At 40.1% G+C, this 23,244-nt stretch overlaps 1 protein-coding gene across 2 annotated transcripts in view; it reads right to left on the reverse strand.

Annotated features, from left to right (window-relative positions):
- The window catches only part of PIK3R1 (phosphoinositide-3-kinase regulatory subunit 1), a 70,892-nt gene that overhangs the window by 16,718 nt on the left and 30,930 nt on the right, over positions 1-23,244 (reverse strand). The window contains exons 1-6 of one of the 2 annotated variants that reach the window (XM_030566903.1): positions 16,088-16,371; positions 9,645-9,737; positions 7,638-7,712; positions 4,412-4,543; positions 3,355-3,556; positions 3,102-3,181 (exon numbers count right to left, since the gene is read on the reverse strand). In XM_030566903.1, the coding sequence (XP_030422763.1) occupies positions 3,102-3,181; positions 3,355-3,556; positions 4,412-4,543; positions 7,638-7,712; positions 9,645-9,737; positions 16,088-16,232 (727 nt within the window). In that variant the 5' untranslated portion in view covers positions 16,233-16,371. Of the gene's footprint in view, positions 1-3,101; positions 3,182-3,354; positions 3,557-4,411; positions 4,544-7,637; positions 7,713-9,644; positions 9,738-16,087; positions 16,372-23,244 lie in introns of those variants that run through there. The other variant, XM_030566902.1, reaches the window with a different exon arrangement.

Below are 23,244 nucleotides of genomic sequence, written 5' to 3' on the forward strand. Positions count from 1 at the left end.
AGCTCCATCCGGGCGGCATGGCTGCCAGACATGCTGCTCTGAGCAGCATGGTAAGGGGGCTGGGAGGTTGGATAAAGGGTAGGGGATCCTAGAGGGCAGTCAGAGGAGTAGGGGACTGTTCGATGGGACAGAGGTTCGGGTGGGGGAGTAGTCAGGCAATGGGGAACGGGGGAGAGGTTGCATAAGCGTGGGAGTCTTGGGGGGCCTGTCAGCGGAAGGGGGTGTGGACAGGGGACTGGGAGCTGGGGACTTGGATGGGGGTGAGGTCCTGGGAGGCGGTTAGGGGACAAGGAGCAGGAGGAGTTGGATGGGTGAGGTTCTGAGGGGGGCAGTCAGGAGGCAGGAAGTAGGAGGGGGCGGATAGCGGGCAGTGTCCAGGCTGTTTAGGGGAGGCACAGCCTTCCCTATCCGGCCCTCCATGCAGTTTTGCAATCCCAATGTGGCCCTCGGGCCAAAAACTTTGCCCAACCCTGAATTAAAACATCTGCATCCTGTATATGACATGACTAAAATTCACACACAACTCATTTTAGACAGACGTATATGCCAGGTTAAAGGGCAACAAGAAAGAAAGAAACAGAAAGGCAAAACCAAATCACTTTATGAAGAAGTATTAAATCTTTTTAAAAAAGAGGTTTGGTTTTGTTTTTTGTTTTTTTAAAGTCTTTCCATTTCTCATCTTTGAAATTCTTTTCACTAGCTGTTGTCACAAACTGCTCAAGACCAGGAAAAAGATTGCTGAAAGTTGCCGTTCGCTTTTTTAGGAATCTTCCTTTATTTTAATGTCTTGCAACATCCCTGGTTGAAGCTCAAGCTAGAGATGTTAAAAGGCTTGATTCACAATTATACTGCACATGAATATTCTGCAACATACCAGATATTAGAAATGAACTTTGACAGTGGGTTTTGCATCTTTTTACATATGCTTAAAGTGTTCAATTTTTAGACTTCAGTTATAGAAATGACAGCTTTTCCATCCGGGAGGAAATATGTACAGCAAATCAAACATATACAAGATAATGAGATACTTTCTTAGAGACAGTCAGAAGCACGTGCATGCATCTTTCTAAGTGTCATTTCAAAATATAACACATATAAACCCGTTTATTGTACTTTTGTCAGGTAGAACATTTACATTGTTTAGGATTTATAGGGCATTGGGAGCCAGCCTTGTTAAAATAAAGATGTCAATAGTAAACCCCTGCCTCAGTAAATTGCACTTATAACTATTACAATTCAGTTAGTGTCAAGATGTTTGTAAAGCAATTCAAGTCGAAATTCTCTAGTTTAGCTGCCTAAATTATATGAAGGGCCAAATTGAAAATCTGTCCCTAAATCTTCAATGTGAGCAGTGGGGACTCTGCACTTCAAAACAGATTACTCGATTTTTCAGGAGCCCAAGCAGAGATTTGGATCCTAGACCTGCAAAGATTTACTCATATGCTTCTGAAAAATATTCAGGCATGCAAAGTTAAACACAAGAGAGAGTCTTTTCAGGAGCAGGATTGAAAGGAACTAACCAGAGGCTGCCAAGTTTGAAAATTTTGGCCTAAACCTTTTGGCTACATATTAATGGATGGGCAGATATTATATTTAACTGAAGAATAATGTACAGTATGGCAATTACTACAGAGATTGTCCTTTTGCCAAGTATGGACTTTGAAATATACAGATAAGAATGGAAGTTGTTATAACAAATGCTATCAAAATGAAGAGTTCAAACCTAATAGGCAGGGCTGATTAACAGAGAGGCCAATTAGGCATGTGCCTAGGGCTTATATTCATCGGAAGACCAAAAATCATAGGCCCTAATCCTTCACCTGCTTCTCTTTGCCCTAGCAAGGGGACACAGACCACCTGCAGAGCACCCTTTGCTTTGGCACTGCAACCCTAATCCTGGCCCAGTGTTGAGGAGAGGCACAGGGAGGAAGTTGGAAAGCAAGCCCACCGTGCATTCATCCTGCAGCTTGGGGCGGGGCCTGGCTCCCTGCTCTTGTCACACCGCGGTTCTGGTTTGGCCTAGCTGCCCCCTGCAGCATAAAAGTTCTATAACCCTGCACGTCAGGTTGCAACACACTCGCTCAAATCAATGTACAGTGGGTTGGAAGATACCTTGTTCCAATACTCTGAGAAGTCCTGTACCAGCTCTTCCAATTCTTACCCAATCCTGCAAAACCTTACTGCTGTGATCTCTTTACTATACTTTGGAAGCAGAGAGGGAGGAACACTAAAACAATGTTCTGTTCCTGGTGGTAATTTCTTTGTTAAAGTACCCTTTGCTAATATTAGTGTAAGCCAAGGCTTGCAGCTTCTCTATATCAACACGTGCTTGCTTTGCTTAACTGAGAAAGTCGCGCTGCACAGCAGCACAATTTCCTTTGCACAAGTCTAGCAACCCTGCCTCACTCAAACTAAGAAAAGAAGCAATGCTTGATTTCAAATACAATCTGTTGCATAAAGTTTGCTAACCTTTGCTCTGGGTTGTATGAACAGAGTGCTAGCACAGACAGTAAAAACGTGTCAACTAGCTATCCTGAACCAGTTTTGATTTTGCCTGCACTAATAAGAATGTGGATTTTGACAGACAAATCTCTCTACATACCTGGCTGACAAATGCACAAAGCTAAACAGAGCTCCAAATTTGAGCTCTTTAACCAGTCCTCATTGGGCACAGTTCTTTTGAGGAAATATGCTTAGAAAGGCTTGAGTGAGAGCTGAGAAAGGACTTCAGAATTTGTCCGCTTTTAACAGTAAGGAATGCAAAAGTAAATATATACTGCTTCACAGGTCTCTCACATTCTTGATTTTTCATACAGTGGTCAGTAAGAGGTAATACAAATTCTAAGGCTATGAAAAAATCTGCACAAATTATTCAATGCAAAAATTATTTCAGGAGTAATGGATAGTTCCTTAAAAACAAAAATTAACTTCTGCTGCATATCTACTTACTTCCATAATTTTATTACTTTAATACATTTGTTTAATGAGCTTACTTAATTTGAAAAAAATAATAATGCACATTTAACGGCCACCAAGCTGGTTTTGACCTATTTAAAATTCATCCATAACCAATTACATTTTAAAATCCAAACTGTTTTTACCTGGTACAGGCTGTCTCTCATTCCATTCACTTGTGATTAAAACTTCTAGGATTTTTACGAGGTGTTCAGCATTATCAGAACTGTAAAATGTAATGGAAAAAAAATGTAAAGGCTTACATAAATGCCTTTAGAAAAGTAATGCAAAGATAACAGCATAAGCACAAGTCCTATCCATGAATTTATTAACTATTTTGTATAGCAAAGCTACATATCATGGTTACAATATACTAGATAATTAAGATGTCTCACATACCTTCCTAACTGGAATTTGAAAAGCAGAGGGCTGAAAATTTCAGCTAAGGATCTTGCATTCAAGAGATTTTTGCTGGAGGTTTGACAAAGTCTGAAGAAATGTCTGAGCAAATATTGGAGAGTGAGCCAATACTGGTGAGGTATATTTGGAGACCTGATGAGTTTCTTCAGCAACTGAGCATATTCGTCCGAGCTCTGCACTTCTGCAAGCAAACAGAAAGGAAAATGAAACCATTACATGGTTCCCTGGTAAGTATCAATTTTATAGAAAAAAATATTTTGTCCTTTAATAGGACCTTGACTCTTGTTTCTTCTTTTTCAAAAGTGAAAAACTCAAGTAGAAGAAAACAACTGAATAAAAGTAAAATGGAAACAGAACATTCGTTTGGTAAAAACCACAATATGCGCAGTGCATACTGGTAGAAGTCTGTCTTGTGTTTAGCGTCACACATGATTGGGTAATTCTGAGATGCAGTAGATAAGAATCACAGGTGCTTTTCTAACTTTGAAGGTTACCAGCCACAATGTCCTGCCCGTAGAACATGCAACAGTACTAGGCCTACATACTGAAAGTTGTCAACTGTACTGTCTGAAATGACCACTGCCAAAGATATACCTTATATTCATGTTTTTATTGCTTTGTAGTTCATAACTGCCAATGGACCTCAGAACACTCTGTTCTCTAATACATTTACTTTATCAGCACTGATAAAAGGTTAACAATTAGCTCTTTCTGCACACAGATAAGTCCTTGACTTTTTTTTAAACTAGTACATGCACAGTTATTCTTATTTACTAAATGCATCAAGCTGTGTAATATCTCGCAATTTTCATTATATTTATATTGTTAGGTAATTTAAGCAGCTTTAATCAAAACCAGGTAATATATGATAAGTGAGGAAAAGACTTATTTTTGTTTTATGAGCATCACTTGTGGTGTGCAAAAATCCTCCACATTGTATGTATGCTGAGACAGTATCAGCCCCTTCATGCTGGGTACTGACAATCCTAATAAACCTTCCCGCCCCCAGTGAGTGGAAATACTTTCACATTCATACCTTGAGCTCCTGAAATCATTTCACTGTAAACAGATGCTGGAATGACAGAATTTGGCAGGTCCAGAAGATACCTCTTGAGAGCATCTGATAAGATCTGCACATCAATTGGCTCAAAATCCATTGATGAGGCATCTGAAGAAAAAACCCAGATATATGCAATTTAAAAATTTCTGAGGACCTTAAAATTGTCATTTCATACCAAACCAGAACAGAGAACCCAAATCTGATTTATGAAGAACAATTTGTAAGAAATCTCTGAAGACATCTAAACAAGTCTTTGCTAAAATGTATTATTTACAATGTGCAGTGAATTCCCACAGTAGATACCAAAATTGTTCAGCAATACACTGTAAAGTTAAGGGGTCAGAGCCTTCTTCAATCATTAAGAGATTCTGACTAATAAATGATAAGATGTAAATTACGCATGGGAGTCAATAGCCAATCCAGGAAAATATTTATGTGAAAATGTTACAAGTAACAAATTCTATTACTCAAGAAATAGCTTTATAACATGCTTGGACATTGTCTCATGTCCCTTTTAGTGGCTAATCTACATAGAGAATAACAGCATACTATAGCTGCTATTTGATAGAATTACTACTGTAGCTAAAGTAGGCGTTGTTTTATATATATAGGTGACGAAGGTCCTTGGTTCAAACTCTGTAGATGGCCACAGTGAAGGTTGTTATACCTTCACTGGTATTATTTTTGAAGTGATCAGAATGTTTAAAAGCACCTTGCTTTCTTTATATACTAACCTTGTAAAGTATATAAGGAAGACCCTGGATTCTGCATACTTTTAAAATGTTACTATAATGTTACAAATTATGCTTGTGGCAATATTTGTAATATTGTTATAGGGCTGCAAGGTTAGACACACCTGGATATTTTTAACAGGTTTATGTTTTACTTGTAAATATTTTGTGCAAACACTACTATAGTAAGGAGCAATCCATGGTTAGGGCTGGGTGCAAATGCAGTATTTCTATCGGTAGCTGATTCCAGGTTTAGGTCCTGAATCGCTAAACATTTATGTGAATAAACTGAAGCACGTGTAGATATATTTGCAGAATTGGGTCCTTGGTTTCTTAAATAGCAGTTAGAATTTACACACCTGTAATGACCCATGGCCTGCTAGTGTAATTACAACTTGGGATAGAATATTCTATTGAACTTTATCACTTATAGAATTGTCTGTTAACATTGACGTAGTGAATGCAAGAAGTCAAAATAAAAACCAAAATTTTAGAAGTGTTTATTACAAGCCAGACAGGTTTCCTGTCCGACATGAAGCTCTCACAAAAGTTCCCAAGTGCTCCCAAATCTTGGAAGTTCCAAAAGGCCCAATAATTGGGATGGAGAATAAGGGAAGGAAGGAAAATAATTATTTAAAAAGCCCAGTCTATCGGACCAAGAACTCAAACTACATTAGTTACTGTTGCTTTTATTCTCTATGCTGGATCAAGTTCAGGTTCCACTGGTGCAGTGTCTGTAAGAAACATCCCAAATGACTGGAACAAGAGAGTTTTAGTGAGAGCTGGACCTATTTGATGTACAGCAAGCTATTTGTTGCTGCTGCTGTTGTGACCTTTCTATTTTTGATCACCTTTACCAGCTTGATCCTGGAAGACTGTGAGCTCTGCTCAACAGGAATGAAGGACAGTCAGTTCCTCAAAGGCTAAAGCCTTATCTTCCTGTTTTCCAACCAAATTAAGTTTTGAAGAAGAATACAGGCAAACCCCAGTTTTACAATGGTCTCAGGATACAAGTAGACCTTGCATAAAACTACATTTCAGTTGTGAGATTCTATATGGATTTTGAATAAATTAAGAAATTCAGGTATTTGTGGTTTGGAAAGTCAGTGTTGAAAACAAAAATATTAAGACTAAAGCTTCTGTGGCTAACCCCACAATTCCATACCTTTCTCTACCATCATTTGATATCATGATGCCAGCTAGATTTAAAACATAGTGAACTCAAAAATCATTTCCTCCTCAATTTTAATCTTTAATTACTTATAACAACTAAAATTTAAAGAGCAGAGAAATTACTTCCTTTTTTAGAGTTTGCATAATTTGTGCCTTTGACAACACAGTGTGTAATCAGTTTCACTTCCGAGCCTCATGCAGTGGTATGATGCCCTTGTACCCTCATGCACTGCTCTGAAAGGGGAAGTTGATACACATACTTTCCCCCACAGCTTGCAGAAGCTTGGGTAATGCTACCACCACAACAGTAGCGCTCCTGCTCTTCCACAGTTTGGCTGGCTGTTGCTCTGGAAAGATTTCTCATTTAGATGGTTAGATTTTATTAAATTTTTAAGAATCACAATTTATCTGTGCTAAAGGAGACTGGAGGCAGGGGTGCTGGGACAATTAGTATAGTGGGGGTGCTGAGAGCCATTGAACCAAACTGTAGACCATGTATATAATGGAAACCACTTCAAGCCAGGGGGAGCTGCTGCACCCCTACTTCCAGCACCTATAACTTCAGGCAAGAGGACAAGTAGCCAGGTGGGTATCTCCCCACACCACTAGATCTACTGCAGGGGCCAGAGAAGGGGGAAGCCAGATGAGTGTCCGAAACCCCAGGACTCTGGCACAGGGGAGGAAAAGAGAGAGATAGGAGTTGGGGAAGCATGTTGTATATGAGGGGTGGGGGGGTTGGAGGAATTCTACTGCCCTGATACCTAGATCCCTGCACAGAGTAGCATCAGCAGGTAGGTTCTCTTCCCTTACTCTCCAGTATCACCACAGAACCAGGCAGGGAACCTGCAGGAGAGCCAGTAGGCTTCCCTCCAACCCCCTCCGCTGGGCCAAAAGAAGCAGAAGGCTGAATGTATTAATGTATGCACAAAATTGTGTGCAGCTGTACATGCATAAATAAAATTTAGCCCACAGCATTATTGGGACAGTGCATCTTTATCTTGCTTCTGAATGAGACTCCTTTCCTCTCCTAGAGCCCTGCTTTTTATTGTCCTCAAACAGTTAAGTTACTAATAAACATTAAACTGATTATTCTTGGGCAAAATACCAGTATAATGGGGACTTGGAGAAAAATATTTATTCTATGAAAGTGGAAAGGTTAATATTACGGCAAATGAAATGGAATAAAAACTATATCAACTAAACATCAAATTATATAGTTTGAATAGGGGGCATAGAAAAAACATTCAGTCTTAATACAAAAAACTATTTAGTACTTTAAGAAGAACAGTTGTACCTACCACACTCAAGAATTTGTCTTACTTCTGCAATACTGCTTGACCCTTGTGTTCTGTACAAAGTTGAACATTCCAGACCTTAAAAACACAATAGATTGGACACATGAACTTAATATTCCTTATGGCTTTATATAAGACACAACATATTTGTATTGTCCTCAAATAACCATTTACAGTGTAAGTTAGTATAATTCTTATACACCATGACAAAATACTGTATGCTATTGATTTTACAGGGCAATAATATACCACACAGGAAAATATACCATCTCTGCACACTGCTGGGCTAGCAGAAGCTGCCACCCAAGGAACAGTAGAAATCCAGTCAACTCTCATTCCCCTCCCCAACTCAAACAAATCGCCAGGTGCTGGCTTTAGGAGGCCAACAGCAGCAGAAGGAGAAGTTTATACTAGCCAAGGTAAAGGTTTGCCTGCAGTGGAGCAGAGTGCAGTTCAGTAGGAACACCCAGCCCTTCCCTGCCACTCTACGCACCTTTCCAGCTAAGAAACAGCTGGCCCTAAGCCCTCCCTTGTGCATGTCCTATTGCCTCATCTCTCCCAAGTGCCTTCATAAGGCGAGAGGAGATGGGATGCAGGGAGGAGACAGAGAAAATGAAGTGGAGTTGTCCTATCAAAAGTGGAGACACACTCAGGGCCTGCCACCCCAGGAATACAACTTGAGCAGACAACAAACACAGTCTGCCTCAAGGGGAAAAGAATAGTTGAAAAACTGCTTGAGAATTAATAATTCCTTAGCCTGTGATAGTGTATGTAACCCAAAGCCAAAGGGGCTATTTTTCCTTTTGGGGGAATACTTTACTGTTCTTACCCTAAAGCCAATCACTATCTGGTTTTCTGCATATTTATTTTATTGACTTCAGACATGCAGAGCACACACAGTACGTAAGCTCTCAGTACTGGGCAGTGTTGCTGCAGATATGTTAAACAGTTGCCCTGTATTAGCACCATTTCAGTGGTGGAGGGTGTGATCCCTAGGTATACTCTGTAAAGTGCAGACATCCTTCCAAATAAAAGATACCATAATAAATGTACAATATTTTGCTCTATATTTTACCTTAAAGAGCATGCCCAGTGATACAGGTCATGTATGATTTCATTAACATTCCGTATGGTCTCTAGAAACAGTGGCTGACTATGCTGGTTGCCATTAAACTCTGGCTCTCAGTACTGGCATCAGCAGCCCCTGATCCACCCATTAAACGTTTGTGTCTTCCCAGCCTTCAAAGTGTTGACACTGATAGTAACCAGGCCACAAATCCTGTCTTGCCCTCCCATCCCAGCTAAATGGCCATTAGGAGAGCAGGGTACAGGGGGCATCTCCTGGCCACGTAAGGTTGATGAAGGTGACATCAGCATCAGAAGCTGGGGAAAGAAACAAGGGGATTAGGAAGCAAGAGATGGACAGAGAACGGGTTATTTAAACAGGAGGGAAGAGAAACAAAAGACTGAGAAGGCCAGTGGGGGGGGGGGCGGGGGAATGGTATGCAGAGCAGGGGAACAGGACAGAGCGGGACAGCTGGGAATATGGGAAGGGAGGAAAGTCAAAGGGCAACAAATATGGGCTGATTGAACAGACAGTAGCAATAAATGACTGCCTCTGGAAGGGCAAAACATACCTCCCAAAACTTAGCCTCCTGAGATGTTTTCCCCTGCGATCTCATGGCCATGCGGTTCTGTGCTAACTCTTGCTGCCAGATGAGGTTTTGTATTATATTATTCAAAACCTGAAATTAAAATCTCTCGTTTTGCTCTGTAGCAGGTTACCAAGTGCCAGGTGCCATAAGCTATGTTATTACCTCTATAGCCCAAGTAACCTCTGTTGAGCACATACCAAAAAGATAAGGCTCTGACTAGATTTTTTTGAATACCAATTGAGTAATGCGAAACATTACAAACCCTTGGTAGGGAAATGTACAAACTCTGGGCCTGATCCTGCAGCTCCCATTCACAAACATAACTAAAACACTGGCAGACGGTTCATCAGCATACCTTTCTTTTCAATAGCCTCCACTATCTTGATAAGAATTGGTGGAGCGACGTCAGGAGGCAAAAATTGCTCTGCAAGATCTGGAAGTGTAAAAGCTGTTAAAAAAAATCAGTTAAACTAGTTAGATGCAATTTTAGTTTATGAAAGTCATGAGATATACTGCAACCGGTTAATTTTTAAACACTGAACAAAAATTCATTTCTTCAGCTGTGAAAGTCCATGTAGACATTTTGCTCATCTGTTCTGCATGCAAATTAGAACACCACACAATTACTTATCGGTAATTAAAAAAAAACAACCCTCATGCTAAATATCACTGCTATATTTAAACTAAAGATAAACAACCAATACATAATTAGCAAAGTCTTAGTAACTATTCCCCTCATTTGTTTATCTTCTTTTTTTTCCCCTTTTTTAAATGAAGCAAAGACATCCACTTCATGACATTTCGCTCCTCTAATATTCCAACCCCTCACCTTTTGTATTTACACAAATCCATTCTCCAAGACTGAATAGTGATGATAAATAATAACAATAAGGAAAATGCATTTTTATGGTACCTTCATTCAGAGAATATAAAAAATGCTTCATAAATCACTAATAAATATTCACTACTGCTGTGAGAAAGGTAAATAAAATAAAGTAAAAAGTGTAGAATCCACACAGAAGCCATACAGAATCCATATAAAATTCTTATAGAACAGTTTTTTGGACCTGAAACATTTTCTCCTATGGTGCACCAGATGAGGGAGCTATATACATATTTCCTTGGAACTGCTAATCTATTGAATGAAACACATTTCTATTGGTATGAACTCTCTGCAGGAACAACCAACATGTCATATTAATGCGAAAGCTCAATAATAGTTGCAGTTTGTTTTAATTTTTATAGGTTCACAATATTGACAATATATGCCTTGTGGTGCAGAGAGAGCCTCCTGTTTTGTACATGATCAAGAAATAAAGAATAAAAATAAGATATTCTAAAATGAATCTTTTGCAAACTGAAACAAAGCTGCATACTGATTTTATCTGAAGTCAGTTCACACACAATGCAGTTTCTTCACTGAAAGACTGGCTTTTAAACTTTGCATTTATTACTGAGTGAGAACGTTCTTTTATTCAGTTTGTGAAAGAACAAACTGAATAAAAGAACGTTCTCACTCAGTGATAAATGCAAAGTTTAAAAGCAGTCGAGTTTAATTTTTGGAAAGCTAGGATGTTGACTGAAATATATTCTTACTAAACAGTTGCCAGCAATATCTGACATAATTGACAGATTATGATGGATAAAGATGAATTAAATCACTGGATTGGAAATTGGTGGTTGCCTAGGGAGCAGTGATCATGACCTGATTACATTCAACATGGGAAAACAGAGACCAGTCCAAAGCAGTAATATACATACCTTATGCTTCAAAAGGGCTAATTTCACAATGCTGAAAAATGTTATGAACAAAAGTTATTCTGAAGAAAAATTTAGACAGAAAAATGTGAATGAAAATTGAGAATTCTTTCAGAAGAGGTTATTAGATGCCTAAAAAGCCATGATTCCGCAATCTACAGAAAGGACTATTTTGGCTACAAGCCCATCCTGATTCAGTGGTGAAGTGAAGACAGAAATTAGAAAGAAATTAGAAAGAAATGAGTAATATATAACAAATGGGGAAAAAAGGGAAAACAGATACCAATTGATAGAATTTAGATATTATGAAGTGTAGAAAATTGATGAGAGAAGCACACATTAAATGGATTAAGAACTGGCTGACAGATCCCAAAAAATAGAAAGGTGGTGGAACAATGTGTATCATGGAGGTGCTGAGAGCCACTGTACCAAACTGTAAACCCTGTATATAATGGTAGCCACTTCAAGCCAAAGGGTGCAGCAGCACCCTCCACATTCCTAGTTCTAGCACCTATGAAAAGTAGTTGTCAATGGGAAATTATCATCAAACGGGGGTGTTTCTAATGGAGTTCCATAGGGAACAGCACCAGGCCTGACGCTATTCAACATTTTCATCAGTGACCTGGAAGTAAATATAAAATCACTGTTGATAAAAATTTGAAGCTGACACAGACTGGCCAAGGGGTAAATAATAACAAGGATAAAGCAGCCAAACAGAGTGATCTGGTTCACTTGGTAAGCTGGGCCCATTCAAGCAAAATGCATTTTAATATAGCCAAATACAAAGGTTTATATCTAGTAACAAAGAATGCAGATCATATTTAAAGAATGGGGGCCTGGATCTTTGAAAGCAGTGACTCAGAAAAAGATTTAGGGCTCATAGTAGACAAGCAACTGAACATGAGCTCTGTATCTGTCCGTTTCTTCTGTAGGAGGTCAGCGACTCCATGGACAGCAAGAGCATAGCTGGGGAGCCCCTGCGCAAAGAGGCAAGAGAGGGAGTAATCTCCAGTGCTGTCCCAGCCATCGAGCGGATCCAGTACAAACAGCAGGGTATCGGCTGCTTTTGCCAGGTCTAACACAGCATGAAGATTCCCCATGGGTGCCGTCACAAAGCGCCATGGCTGTTTAAGTCGGGGGCAGAGCAGTACAAAACCCTCTGCTCTCAGGGTGACCACCCTCTCCAGCCTGGAAGGGGTTGGAAAAGCCCTGCAGAGGGCTGGGGCTGGGCAAGGTAAAACTCTGGCTGATTGGGGGAAGTGGCTACAGCTGGGGCCATGCCTCAAACTAAGCAACAGGGCATTATAAGGCGGCCAGGGAAGCCAGAAGGAGGAGGCTCCCTCTGCCCATAGAGAGAGAAGGGCCTGGCTGCAGGGAGCTAGACATAGGGTACCTGAATGGAGCAGGCCTAGGGAAAGGCAGAGGAGCTGGGGAGCTCCTGCCTAGAAAGACCCAGGCTGCAGCCTAGCATATGGCCATGAGGTACTGGGGGTTGCAGAGGGCAGCCCAGGGGAAGGGAAAGGCAGCAGGTCCAAACCCAACCTTGTCAGTGATGAGTAGGTTGATACTGCTGTCAGCCCCAGGGTGTGGGGCCAGACAATGACTGGCAGTACCCATATACTGAGGTGAGGTGGGAATAGTAGGTGGGGGTTCCCCTGGGAGGGGGAGACCCAAGGAGAAACAGGTTACTGCTTAGGGGGCAGCACCCCAGCTAACAGGGCACTGGGGTCCTGGGAAGGACACGGGGGCCAGAGGCCAGGCAGATCACTGGCTTGCAGAGAGTGCTCCGGAGCTGGAAGAGCTAATTCCCAGAAGTCACCAGCAGGAGATGCCGCAGGGGTGAGTCAGCCCGTTTACACGCTCCCATTGTGATGCTGTGGCATAAAGGGCCAACACAGTCCTTGGATATATAAACAGGGGAGTAGTGAGTAGAAGGGAGATGATTTACCTCTGTATACAGCATTGGTTAGACCTATACTGGAATACTGCATACAGTTCTAGTGTCCACATTTTAAAAAGGATGTTGAAAAATTGGAAAGTGTAAAAAAGAGCTCCAAAAATTATTTGAAGACTGGAGAAAATGACTTACAGTGAGACTTAAAGAGCTTCCTCTGATTAGCTTATCAAAAAGAAGATTGAGAGGTGGTTTGATCGCAGTGTGTAAGTACCTTCATGGGGAGAAAATACCAGGTACTAAAATGCTGTTTGGAAAATGTGGAAAAAGGCATATAAAGAACCAAATTAGAAACTAGGCACAACTTTTAACAGTGAGGGTATTTAATCATTGGAACAAACTACCAAAGGAAGTGGTGGATTCTCCATTTCTTGATGTCTTCAAATCAAGGCTGTGTCTTTTTGGAAGATATGATTTAGCCAGACAACTCCTTGGGCTCAGACTAGATGATATAACAGTCACTTCTGGCCTTAGAATTTATGAAACTGCTATAATAAATGTACATTTATTCAAAGAATATGACAGTGTCAAATCAAAGGCTCTGCCAAGAAAATCCTCAAATTACAAAATACCAATTGCAAGATATAATCTAACACTAGTACTACTATTAATAAATCTCATTCTGATGTTTGGAAAGTCAAAGGCATAAAATCCCTCCCAATATCAAGGTGAGAATATGTTTTAAAAATAGAGATTACATTTTTTCCATGATGAAAATAACCTTTTGCTCCCTCAGGCAGTTAGCTGCATTAATTATTACTCTCCCTCCTCCCTTTCTGCCAAGTCATGAAATGGCATGAACTCGGAGCAGAGACGCTCACCTCCGTCTTCTAACTGAAGGCAAGATGCAGAGCTGTTACACAAAACTGAAAGGATGGGAAGAGGAAAAAGTGGATGGTTGGGGTAAATGTCATCCAGGATGAAAGGCTTAAGGAGAGAGCAGCGCAGGGAAGGCCCAGTTACAGATCTTAACCCACAATATACTCTTTGGTTCAAACAGAAGAAACTAGAGAGCTACACTACATCAAATTAAGCGAGCAGTGCCTAGAGACTATGAGAATAGGCACATTACAAATGCCTACTTAGAGAAATTAAGTTGTCTTTAGGAAAAGGAACACCCTTTCAACTAATTTCTAACTTGATTTTTGTTTCTGAAAGTTAAAGGTGTAGTGCAGGCAGACCAAAATTGAGAACTTATGCATCTGGCGTCCCTTGAAAGCTTCATGTCATTGGAGGAAGCCACTGGGAAGGCAGGGAAGAATCTCAGAAAACATGTCCTCAGAAAAGGGCAAAGATGAAGGGACACAAACAGCCTCCAACTTACTCCACAACTGAAAGCTTCTCCATACCCAATCTCACTTCCTTTGCTTCCGATTTACATTTTATGCAGGTAACTTATGGCAACGTTTGTAAGCATTCATGAGATGAGAGCGCAATGTAAACAGAGTCCTCTGTCATGTCATTCTTCTGAAAATAGAAGCAGACACTAGGTCTACTACCCATTTTCAAAAATACCCTGAAATGCTAAAGACTATCAATGATGTAAAAACCTTTCAGACATACAATCATTTTCTACCAAAATAAAAAACACTCACTCCTGTCTTTTAATCTTGATATCTTACCTGCTACAACAGAGCTGGTTTTTCAATGGGACTTGTGCTTCCAACTCATTTAGACACTCTTGAAAATTCCCCCCAAAATCTTGGTCACCTAAATCCATCTTTAGGCACTTAAGTCGCCTATTTTTTCCCCCACAGATTTTAGCTATTGGTGGTGTTCTCAATCAGTGGGAGGTGCTGGCACTTAGCACCTCTGAGAATCAGGCTGTGGATTTTCCAGTGTACACGTAAAAGTGCTGACAATGGCCTTTCAACACACACACACACACACACACACACACACACACACACACACACACACACACACACACACACACACACACACACACACACAGAGTATCTGAAGCACATGCCAAATTTGCAAGCTATTTAACCTGTGCTCAAATCCTCTTCTGATATTTCAGTATTGGATTATAAAGACTTCAATGAAATGGAAACACCGTACATATAATATACACATTTAGAGCAAACTTAATTTTAAAAAAGATTAAATACCTCTCCCTCATACTCTCTCTCAAAAGAAAATGTTTGTTTTAAAGGGGAAAAAACATATCATCATAAAATAGAGAGAGCCTGGAGGATTTTGGTTTCATTTTTTCCCACAGCTACAGATAACTACATCGGAGAAATTGATAATTTTGCAAGTACTTCGAATATTTTTGAAACCACAATAATACTGTTTTGTAACTATAAGTGATCAAATATTTTTGAATTCATGACTATTTGGGCTACAAATCCCCATTTCAATAATAATACACAACAGAAATAAGGAGTTTATACCAAAAGGCTATAAATATAAAGGAAGTTTTTTAAAACGTAAAGTTGTCTTAATATGCTGATAAAACGGCAATGCAACTGAACAACATAGATGCACAAGTCATCAAAATTGACAATGTCACAATATAAAAGTTTGAAATACCACTTTAAAAAAAATCAAATTAATTTTTTAAACAATTCTTCAATTTTCTATTCTCTGCTGCTACTTATGCTAGTCAATGTATTTCCTTTATAAAATTCCCATAGCATTATATTGTCACTGGTAATTTAGTCTTTCCACGTTTGGCATAAGACAGAAAATTATAGTCATTTCAAGATGAAAGACCTCAGACAACATATGTCTGCCAGAACAGAGATTTTATACCACTCTCAGAACTAAATGCCAGTTCATAACATTTACACAGAAAAAAGCCAAATGTATGCACAGTGCCCTTCACTTTTGAAATAGTGAAAGGAAATGGCAGTAATTGAATTGGAAAAAATATTACCAACTCTGGAAAAAGTCTGTTTCAACTTCTGAAGCCGTAAAACAAGTTATCATTAAAGGACGTCCTGAACATGGATTAGATGTTCTAAAGCAAAACACAGCACACACCAGGAGATTGACTGTGGGAGGAAAAAACCCTTTTACGCATGCTATTTTCAGTGAAAGCACAAAGAATCAAACCTCATGCAACTTGCATTTAGTACCTGATTTTAAAATTATCTTTTGTTTTGAAGCATGCTGTAGCACAGCACAGAGGCTTGAAGAACCAAATCCACTCTTAAGAATCTGAGCAACTTTGTAGATTCCTTTGCTACAATCCAATATCAGTTTTTCACTTAAAGTAATCATTTTGCTTTTCACAAAACAAATTCCTTAACTTTTTTTTTTTTAATCCCACTGTCTCCAAAATAGCAAGACTCTCACGAGCTGTTATACACTATACTGCCTTCTTTGCCAGCCATTAAGTCTGGGCAGTAGTACGTATCTCAGATAGTAGTAAGCCTTCTGATGATGCATCATAAATGCTGAATTTTCCACTAGTTCTATTTTTACCTTGCCACAGTGATAACCAATCAGAGGAAACAGAAGTCAGGATTCCCTCCAATCTGAGAGCTCTTCTCTCTCTCACCAATACAGGCAGGCCTGAACAGCTCTAAGGCAACAGCAATGGGTGGGAGACTTAGCATACCTTACATTTAAGTGCTGCCAACATAGCTACAAAGTGCAAGATGAAACCAGCACACAGCTGCACCTTTTGGAGGAGTTCTCAGTAAAAAGAGATATTTTAGAGTTAGTACCTGGCAAAGCCAAATGGAAATTTAAAGGTGGAATATTGGATCCATAGGTCTCTGAGCCAAATCTTTCATTATTGCTGGAAGAAGCATGAAAGTATATAGAAAAAATTAAAGGCTGCCCTTTAAAATGTAATCAGATACACTATGGAAAAAAGGTTCATTTACAAGTCTTTTATAGAGGAGACCATACATAAACAATTGAATTTGGATCTGAACCAAAATGACTCCACACAATTTTTTGAGATTTTTAGACATGGGTATGTGCAATTGTGAATACTTAAACTGCACATGCAAATATCAGAGTGGTGCATGCAAGTCTGGTATATGAAAGTATATAGGTCCTATTATATTCATAGCTGGTTGTGCGAGCAAAGATGCCCATTTTATCCACTCAATTGTATCATTCTCATACACACATCAGCTTTGAAAATCACACTCTTCACATTTGAGCAAGAAAAAGTTTGCCTAGTTAGGAGATCCTGATGAACACTAAACTTAAATATATAATAGTAAACGGAGTTATCAAGTAAATTTGGTAATGCTTTCAACATGATTAGCTAGGCAAATGATTAGGAAACAGTGGATGTCAGGAGCCACTCAACACATTATTTTCAAACAATATCCTCAAATTAAATTGATGCCCTCAGTATAATTTATGACATTAGAAGAACCTCCAGATAATTTAACAGCTATACTAAGTATTTCAAGTATTGAAAATTGATGGGAAATAAATAATCTTCCTTAGCTGCTTCACATATAATTAAATCCAGGAAATAAGCAGGTATGTATAATATCTGGTTGCGGGAAAAATGAAAAAAAAGTTTCATTTTACCATCCATATTCCCCAAGTAGCTTCTAAATTTAAATTTAGAATTCATAATGATTGAGTGCAAATGCTTGTGCAGGATATTTTTTAAAAGTTAAATGAAGGTACAAATTAGAGATGAGGCAATCTTTGCACACCTGACTGTCAAAGGCAGCTAAATAGACTGCTTGACAGTTTACAAAAACAAACACCACAACCCAACCACAGACAAACAAAAAACAAACAACCCCCACCCCACCACATTACTTTGATTGTGTGGACTTGTTTATCTCCATACTTGTACACAAATCTGGATTCCAAAATACAGAGAAGGTGGGATTCAAGAAGGCAAAAGCACTATACTCTCTCTACTGATACAAAGGTAGAGATCTACAAAGCCTGGTGGGGAAGCACAGAGTACCTCTTAGTCTTATGAAGGCTTCCCTTCTCTTTGACCATCAGTTGGCATTTGCCATTAAAGAGAGAGCCTGTATCCTAGTTGCTACCTTAATACTGGCTTTCACTAATTTTGGGCAAATACCCTTGGAGGCTTTAAAACTCTTCATTAGTGCAAATGACTGTTTATCAATACAAAATATGGAGGTTACTTACCTGTAACTGGGGGTTCTTCAAGATGTGTGGTCCCTATTTGTAGTATATATGTGGGTATGTATGTGCACCATGCGCCTGAGTCTAGAAATTTTTACTAAGCAATGTCTATTGGTGTGCACATGCACAATAGATCTCATTGTGCTCTGAACCAACCGTATAAAGGGAAGTGCGGACAGACACCTCTCCAGTTCCTATTCTTACCATGAATATGGTCATGATCCACAGTAGAGGGGACAGAGGTTGGGTAGTGGAATACATATAGGGACCATACATTTAGAAGACCCTCCAGTTACATATAAGTACACTCAAAGAAGAAATGAAGCATGTTCCCTTATGTTCATTCAATACGTGGAAGATTAGTAAGCAGTAGTCAAACAGGAGGCAGGTGCAAGGATGCAGACAGTATAGCTATCCATATTACTGCTGAGTCCATAGCTGCATCTGTGGTAGAAGTCTGGACCAATGAGTAATGTCTCGTAAATGTGTGTGCGTGGAACTTCAGGTCATTGCCCTACATATATTTAGTGAAGGTATGTCTCACAGAGATGCCACAGAGGCTGCTTGAGCTCTGGTGGAATGGGCTCTCTTGGTAACAAAGGAGGATGCAGCTTGAAATCCACTTAGAGAGTCTCTGCACAGATAGAACTTGACCGTTTGAGCGCTCCATTATAGTGATCAAAAGTTTGGGTGTCTTTCTAATTGCTTTGTTCTCTGTCGATAAAAGGCCAGTGCCCATCAGACATCTAGAAAATGAAGCCTTCTCTCCTCGTCAAAGGCAAGCAATTTTGGAAAAAATACCAGTAAGTGGATGGCTTAATTAATGTGAAATTCCAGAATTACTTTAGAGATGAATTTCAGGGGGGGGCAAAGAGAGACCACCTTTTTATGACAGATGGTACATGATGGATCTGCCATGAGTGCTCCCAACTTGCTCATGATCCTAGCTGACGTGATGGCAACTAGCAAGGCAACTTTTATTGAGAGATGGGCTAATGGTTCAAAAGGGGGTTTGGTGAGAACTGAAAGTACAAGGTTGATGTCCCATTGAGGTGCTGGCTTCGTCATTGGTAGAAAACTTATAATAAGCCCCATCAGCAATCTAGTAATTGTCGGATGAGTAAGGATGGTATGGTCATTAACTGGGGAAACTGTTGCAAGATGGACCTGCGGGGAACTGATGAGAGGCCTGATGTCTTAGGGGTAAGTGGGTATTCTAGAACAATAGGGATCCTAGTGGAGTCTGGAGATAGATGGCATTCTTGTGACCAAGAGGAGAAGCACTTCCATGGGCCCAAAGAGCATCTCCTGCTTTGATTGAGAATGGATTGAACACCCACTGAACATGATGGCTCTACATCTGATGCTTATCCAGATACCAGGCCTTGAGTTGTCGCTGTCCTTAGTTGGCATACAACACAATGGTACAGTGAGGCATCAGCAGATCTGGAAATGGTCAGATGGGTTCAAATTCTCAGGAGTTCTGAGATTCAGAACTGTGTCAGTCAGTTGGGCATGAGGATGTTCCAAGCCCTGTCATGACAGATTTTTTGCAAGACTTGTGGTATTAGTGAGATTGGAGGGAAGGCATACCTGAGGTGGTCCGTCCACGGTAGCAGCAAGGTATTGTCCTTCGAGCCATGGCTCAGAGTTTCCCTGGAGCAGTATTGGGGTAGTTTCTTGTTCCCTTGTGAGGCAAAGAGATCCCAGGATGATGTTTCCCACTGGTTGAAGATTTGCTTCAGAACAGAATCACAAATTTCACATTTGTGGTCTGTGGACAAATGTCTGCTGAGACTGTCTGCTAGGGAGTTCTGCACCCCTGGTAGTTATACTGCTAAGAGGGTTATGTGGTTTCTGATACACCAGTTCCAGAAGTTGACTGCCTCTACTCAAAGGGGAAGGGTTCTCCTCATCTAATGATAATAATAGTATTTCCATTCCATTAGTGTCTCTAGAGGATGTTACACAGAAAATACTAAAAAGTTAGACTTTTTTAGATCAGTACGTCTAGATAACTTTCATTCAAGAGTTTTAAAAGAACTGGCTGAGGAGCTTCTTGGACCGTTCATGTTGATTTTCAAAAAGCATGGGAGCACTGGGGGATTTTGAGAAGACATGAAGAAAGCTAATGTGACAATTTTTAAAATGGGTAAATGGTCCTTTCAGCGTGACATTGATCCCAGGGAAGATAATGGAGCAGCTGATACAGGATTTGGATTAATAAAGAACTAAAACGAGGGTAAGCAACATGGGTTTATGGAAACTAGATTCTGTCAAATAAACTTTATTTTTTTAATGAGATTACATGTTTGGTTGATAAAGGTAATAGTGTTGATGTATTATAGACTTCTCTATGGCATTTGACTTGGTTATTGCATAACATTTAGATTAAAAACTAGAATGATATAAAATTAACATGGCAACCATAAAATGGGTTAAAAACTGTCTAACTGATAGGTCTCAAAATGCATCTGTAAATGGGGAATCAACAAGTGGGTCTGTTTCCAGTGGGGTCCCACAAGGATCGGTTCTTGGCTGTATGCTATTTAACATTTTCATCATTGACCTGAAAGAAAACATAAAATCATCAGTGATAATGTTTGTAGATGTCACAAAAATTGGGAGAATGATAAATAATGAAGACAGGTAATTGATTCAGAGTGATCTGGATCGCTTGGTAAATTGGGTGGAAGAAAACAATATGCATTTTAATATGGATAAATGAAAATGTATACAACTAGGATCAAAGACTGTAGCCCATACTTTCATGCTGGGGGACTCTCTCCTGAGAAGTAGTGACTCACAGAGATTTGGGGGTTGTGGTGGATAATCAGCTGAACACGAGTTCCCAGAGTGACGCTATGGCCAAAACAGCTAATGGAATCTCAGGATTGCGTATAAGTAGGAAGGTTATTTTACCTCTGTATTTTGCACTGGTGAGACTGCTGCTGGAATACTGTGTCCAGTTCTGGTGCTCACAATTCAAGGATGCTGATAAATTGGAGAGGGTTCAGAGAAGAGCCATGAGAATGACTAAAGGATGAGAAAACATGCTTTATAGTGATAGACTCAGGAGCTCAATCTATTTATTTTAACAAAGAGAAGGTTAAGGGGTGACTTGATAACAGACTGTAAGAATCTACGTGGGGAACAAATATTTAATAATGGACTCTTCAATCTAGCAGAGAAAGGTATAATATGATCCAATTGCTGGAAGTTGAAGCTAGACTAATGCAGACTAGAAATAAGAGGTACATTTTTAACTGAGAGAATAATTAATCATTGGAACAATTTAACCAAGGATTGTGGTAGATTCTCCATTGCTGACACTTTTTAAATCAAGATTGGATGGTTTTCTAAAAAAACTTATGTTCTAGTAATTATTTTAGGGATGTTCTATGCCCTTTTTTATATGTGAGGTCAGACTACATGACTATAAGGGTCCCTTCTGGCCTTGGAACCTATGACCACAATTTAGCTTTGGGATTAGTAATGATAAAGAGTTTAATGGTATTAGCCAAAGGGGCAAACAAGCCAGGTTCTGTTAACCAAGGCTTTAACTGCATTATGTACATCAAGAAGGAAGATGTGGGTAGAGAAAGAGAAAGATGTTAAGTAACAACGCACAGTCATAAATTAGTCAAGTACTGTAATTGAGAGTAGAAAGTCAAGCTGTTGGGAGGGAAGAAGCAGGCTCTTTCTTAAGGCCCTCATTGACCAAGGAGGCTGGATTGGCTATATGAAGAATCAAAGTGCCACTCAGCATGGGAGAGAGATCTGTTCAGGGCTCTGGAGACTATTAGGACAGAGCTATCCAGCACCTCATTAAGAAAATATTTTAAAAGTCAACATAGTTCCTGGGAAAAAGAGAGGGCTCAAACATCTCTAATATTGACTTGTGTGATTACTGGTGGCTTAATAGGCCTGTTTACTAAATTCGGCTTTTTATTTTTTTTATCTGATGTTGTCAACCTGGCAGATGGTGCAGATTCAGGTCACCAGGAAAGCCTTGGCAGTAAGGGAGAAATGCCTTATGCCGAATGTTGCTCAGTTAGATACAGAAGCAATTTGGCCTACCTGGGCTAAAAGCCTTTTGGATTAACGACCCCTTTTTGTCTGAGCAGAGAGAGGTTTGCAAGTCAAGATTTATTGGGCTGTGAACGATACCAAAGGCACGAACAATTCTGACAGGAAAAGAAGTGCGAGAAAGAACCACTGCCATTCACCTGGTGTGAAGCAAAGTACAACTGGGAAACTTGGGGAGCAATGGAGTTGTGCCTAGAGCCACATCAGAAATGTCTTCACAATACGCTGCAAATGAAAGCTTGTCCCCCTACTACAACCAAAACAGTAGGCTGCGATATGATTTGGAGGATGAGAATGATCCATTTAGATGTTCCTCTTCAATACTACTGCAGAATATTTTAGCCACAATCAGAGAGAGGATTTTTATTGGCAGAATTTACCACAGCAGCCTATGGGTACGTCTACACTACGGGATTATTCCGATTTTACATAAACCGGTTTTATAAAACAGATTTTATAAAGTCGAGTGCACGCGGCCACGCTAAGCACATTAATTCGGCGGTGTGCGTCCATGGTCCGAGGCTAGCGTCGATTTCCAGAGCGTGGCACTGTGGGTAGCTATTCCATAGCTATCCCATAGTTCCCGCAGTCTCCCCGACCCCTTAGAATTCTGGGTTGAGAGCCAAGTGGCTGATAGGGCAAAAATCATTGTCGCGGGTGGTTCTGGATAAATGTCGTCAGTCATTCTTTCCTCCGGGAAAGCAATGGCAGACAATCATTTCGCGCCCTTTTTCCCTGGATTGCCCTGGCAGACCCTATAGCATGGCAACCATGGAGCCCATTCAGCATTTTTTTTTTTTTTTTTAGTCACCGTATGTGTACTGGATGCTGCGGACAGAGGCGATACTCCAGCGCTACACAGCAGCATTCATTTGCTTTTGCATGATAGCAGAGACGGTTACCAGTCGTTCTGTACCATCTGCTGCCGGGGTAAATTGGCAATGAGATGACGGTTATCTGTCCTTCTGTACTGTCTGCTGCTATCATGGGTGCCCCTGGCTGAGATCGGCCGGGGGCGCAAAGGCAAAACTGGGAATGACTCCCCGAGTCAATCCCTCCTTTA

Source organism: Gopherus evgoodei, chromosome 6 (assembly GCF_007399415.2).
Source record: "Gopherus evgoodei ecotype Sinaloan lineage chromosome 6, rGopEvg1_v1.p, whole genome shotgun sequence".
NCBI lineage: Eukaryota > Metazoa > Chordata > Testudines > Testudinidae > Gopherus > Gopherus evgoodei.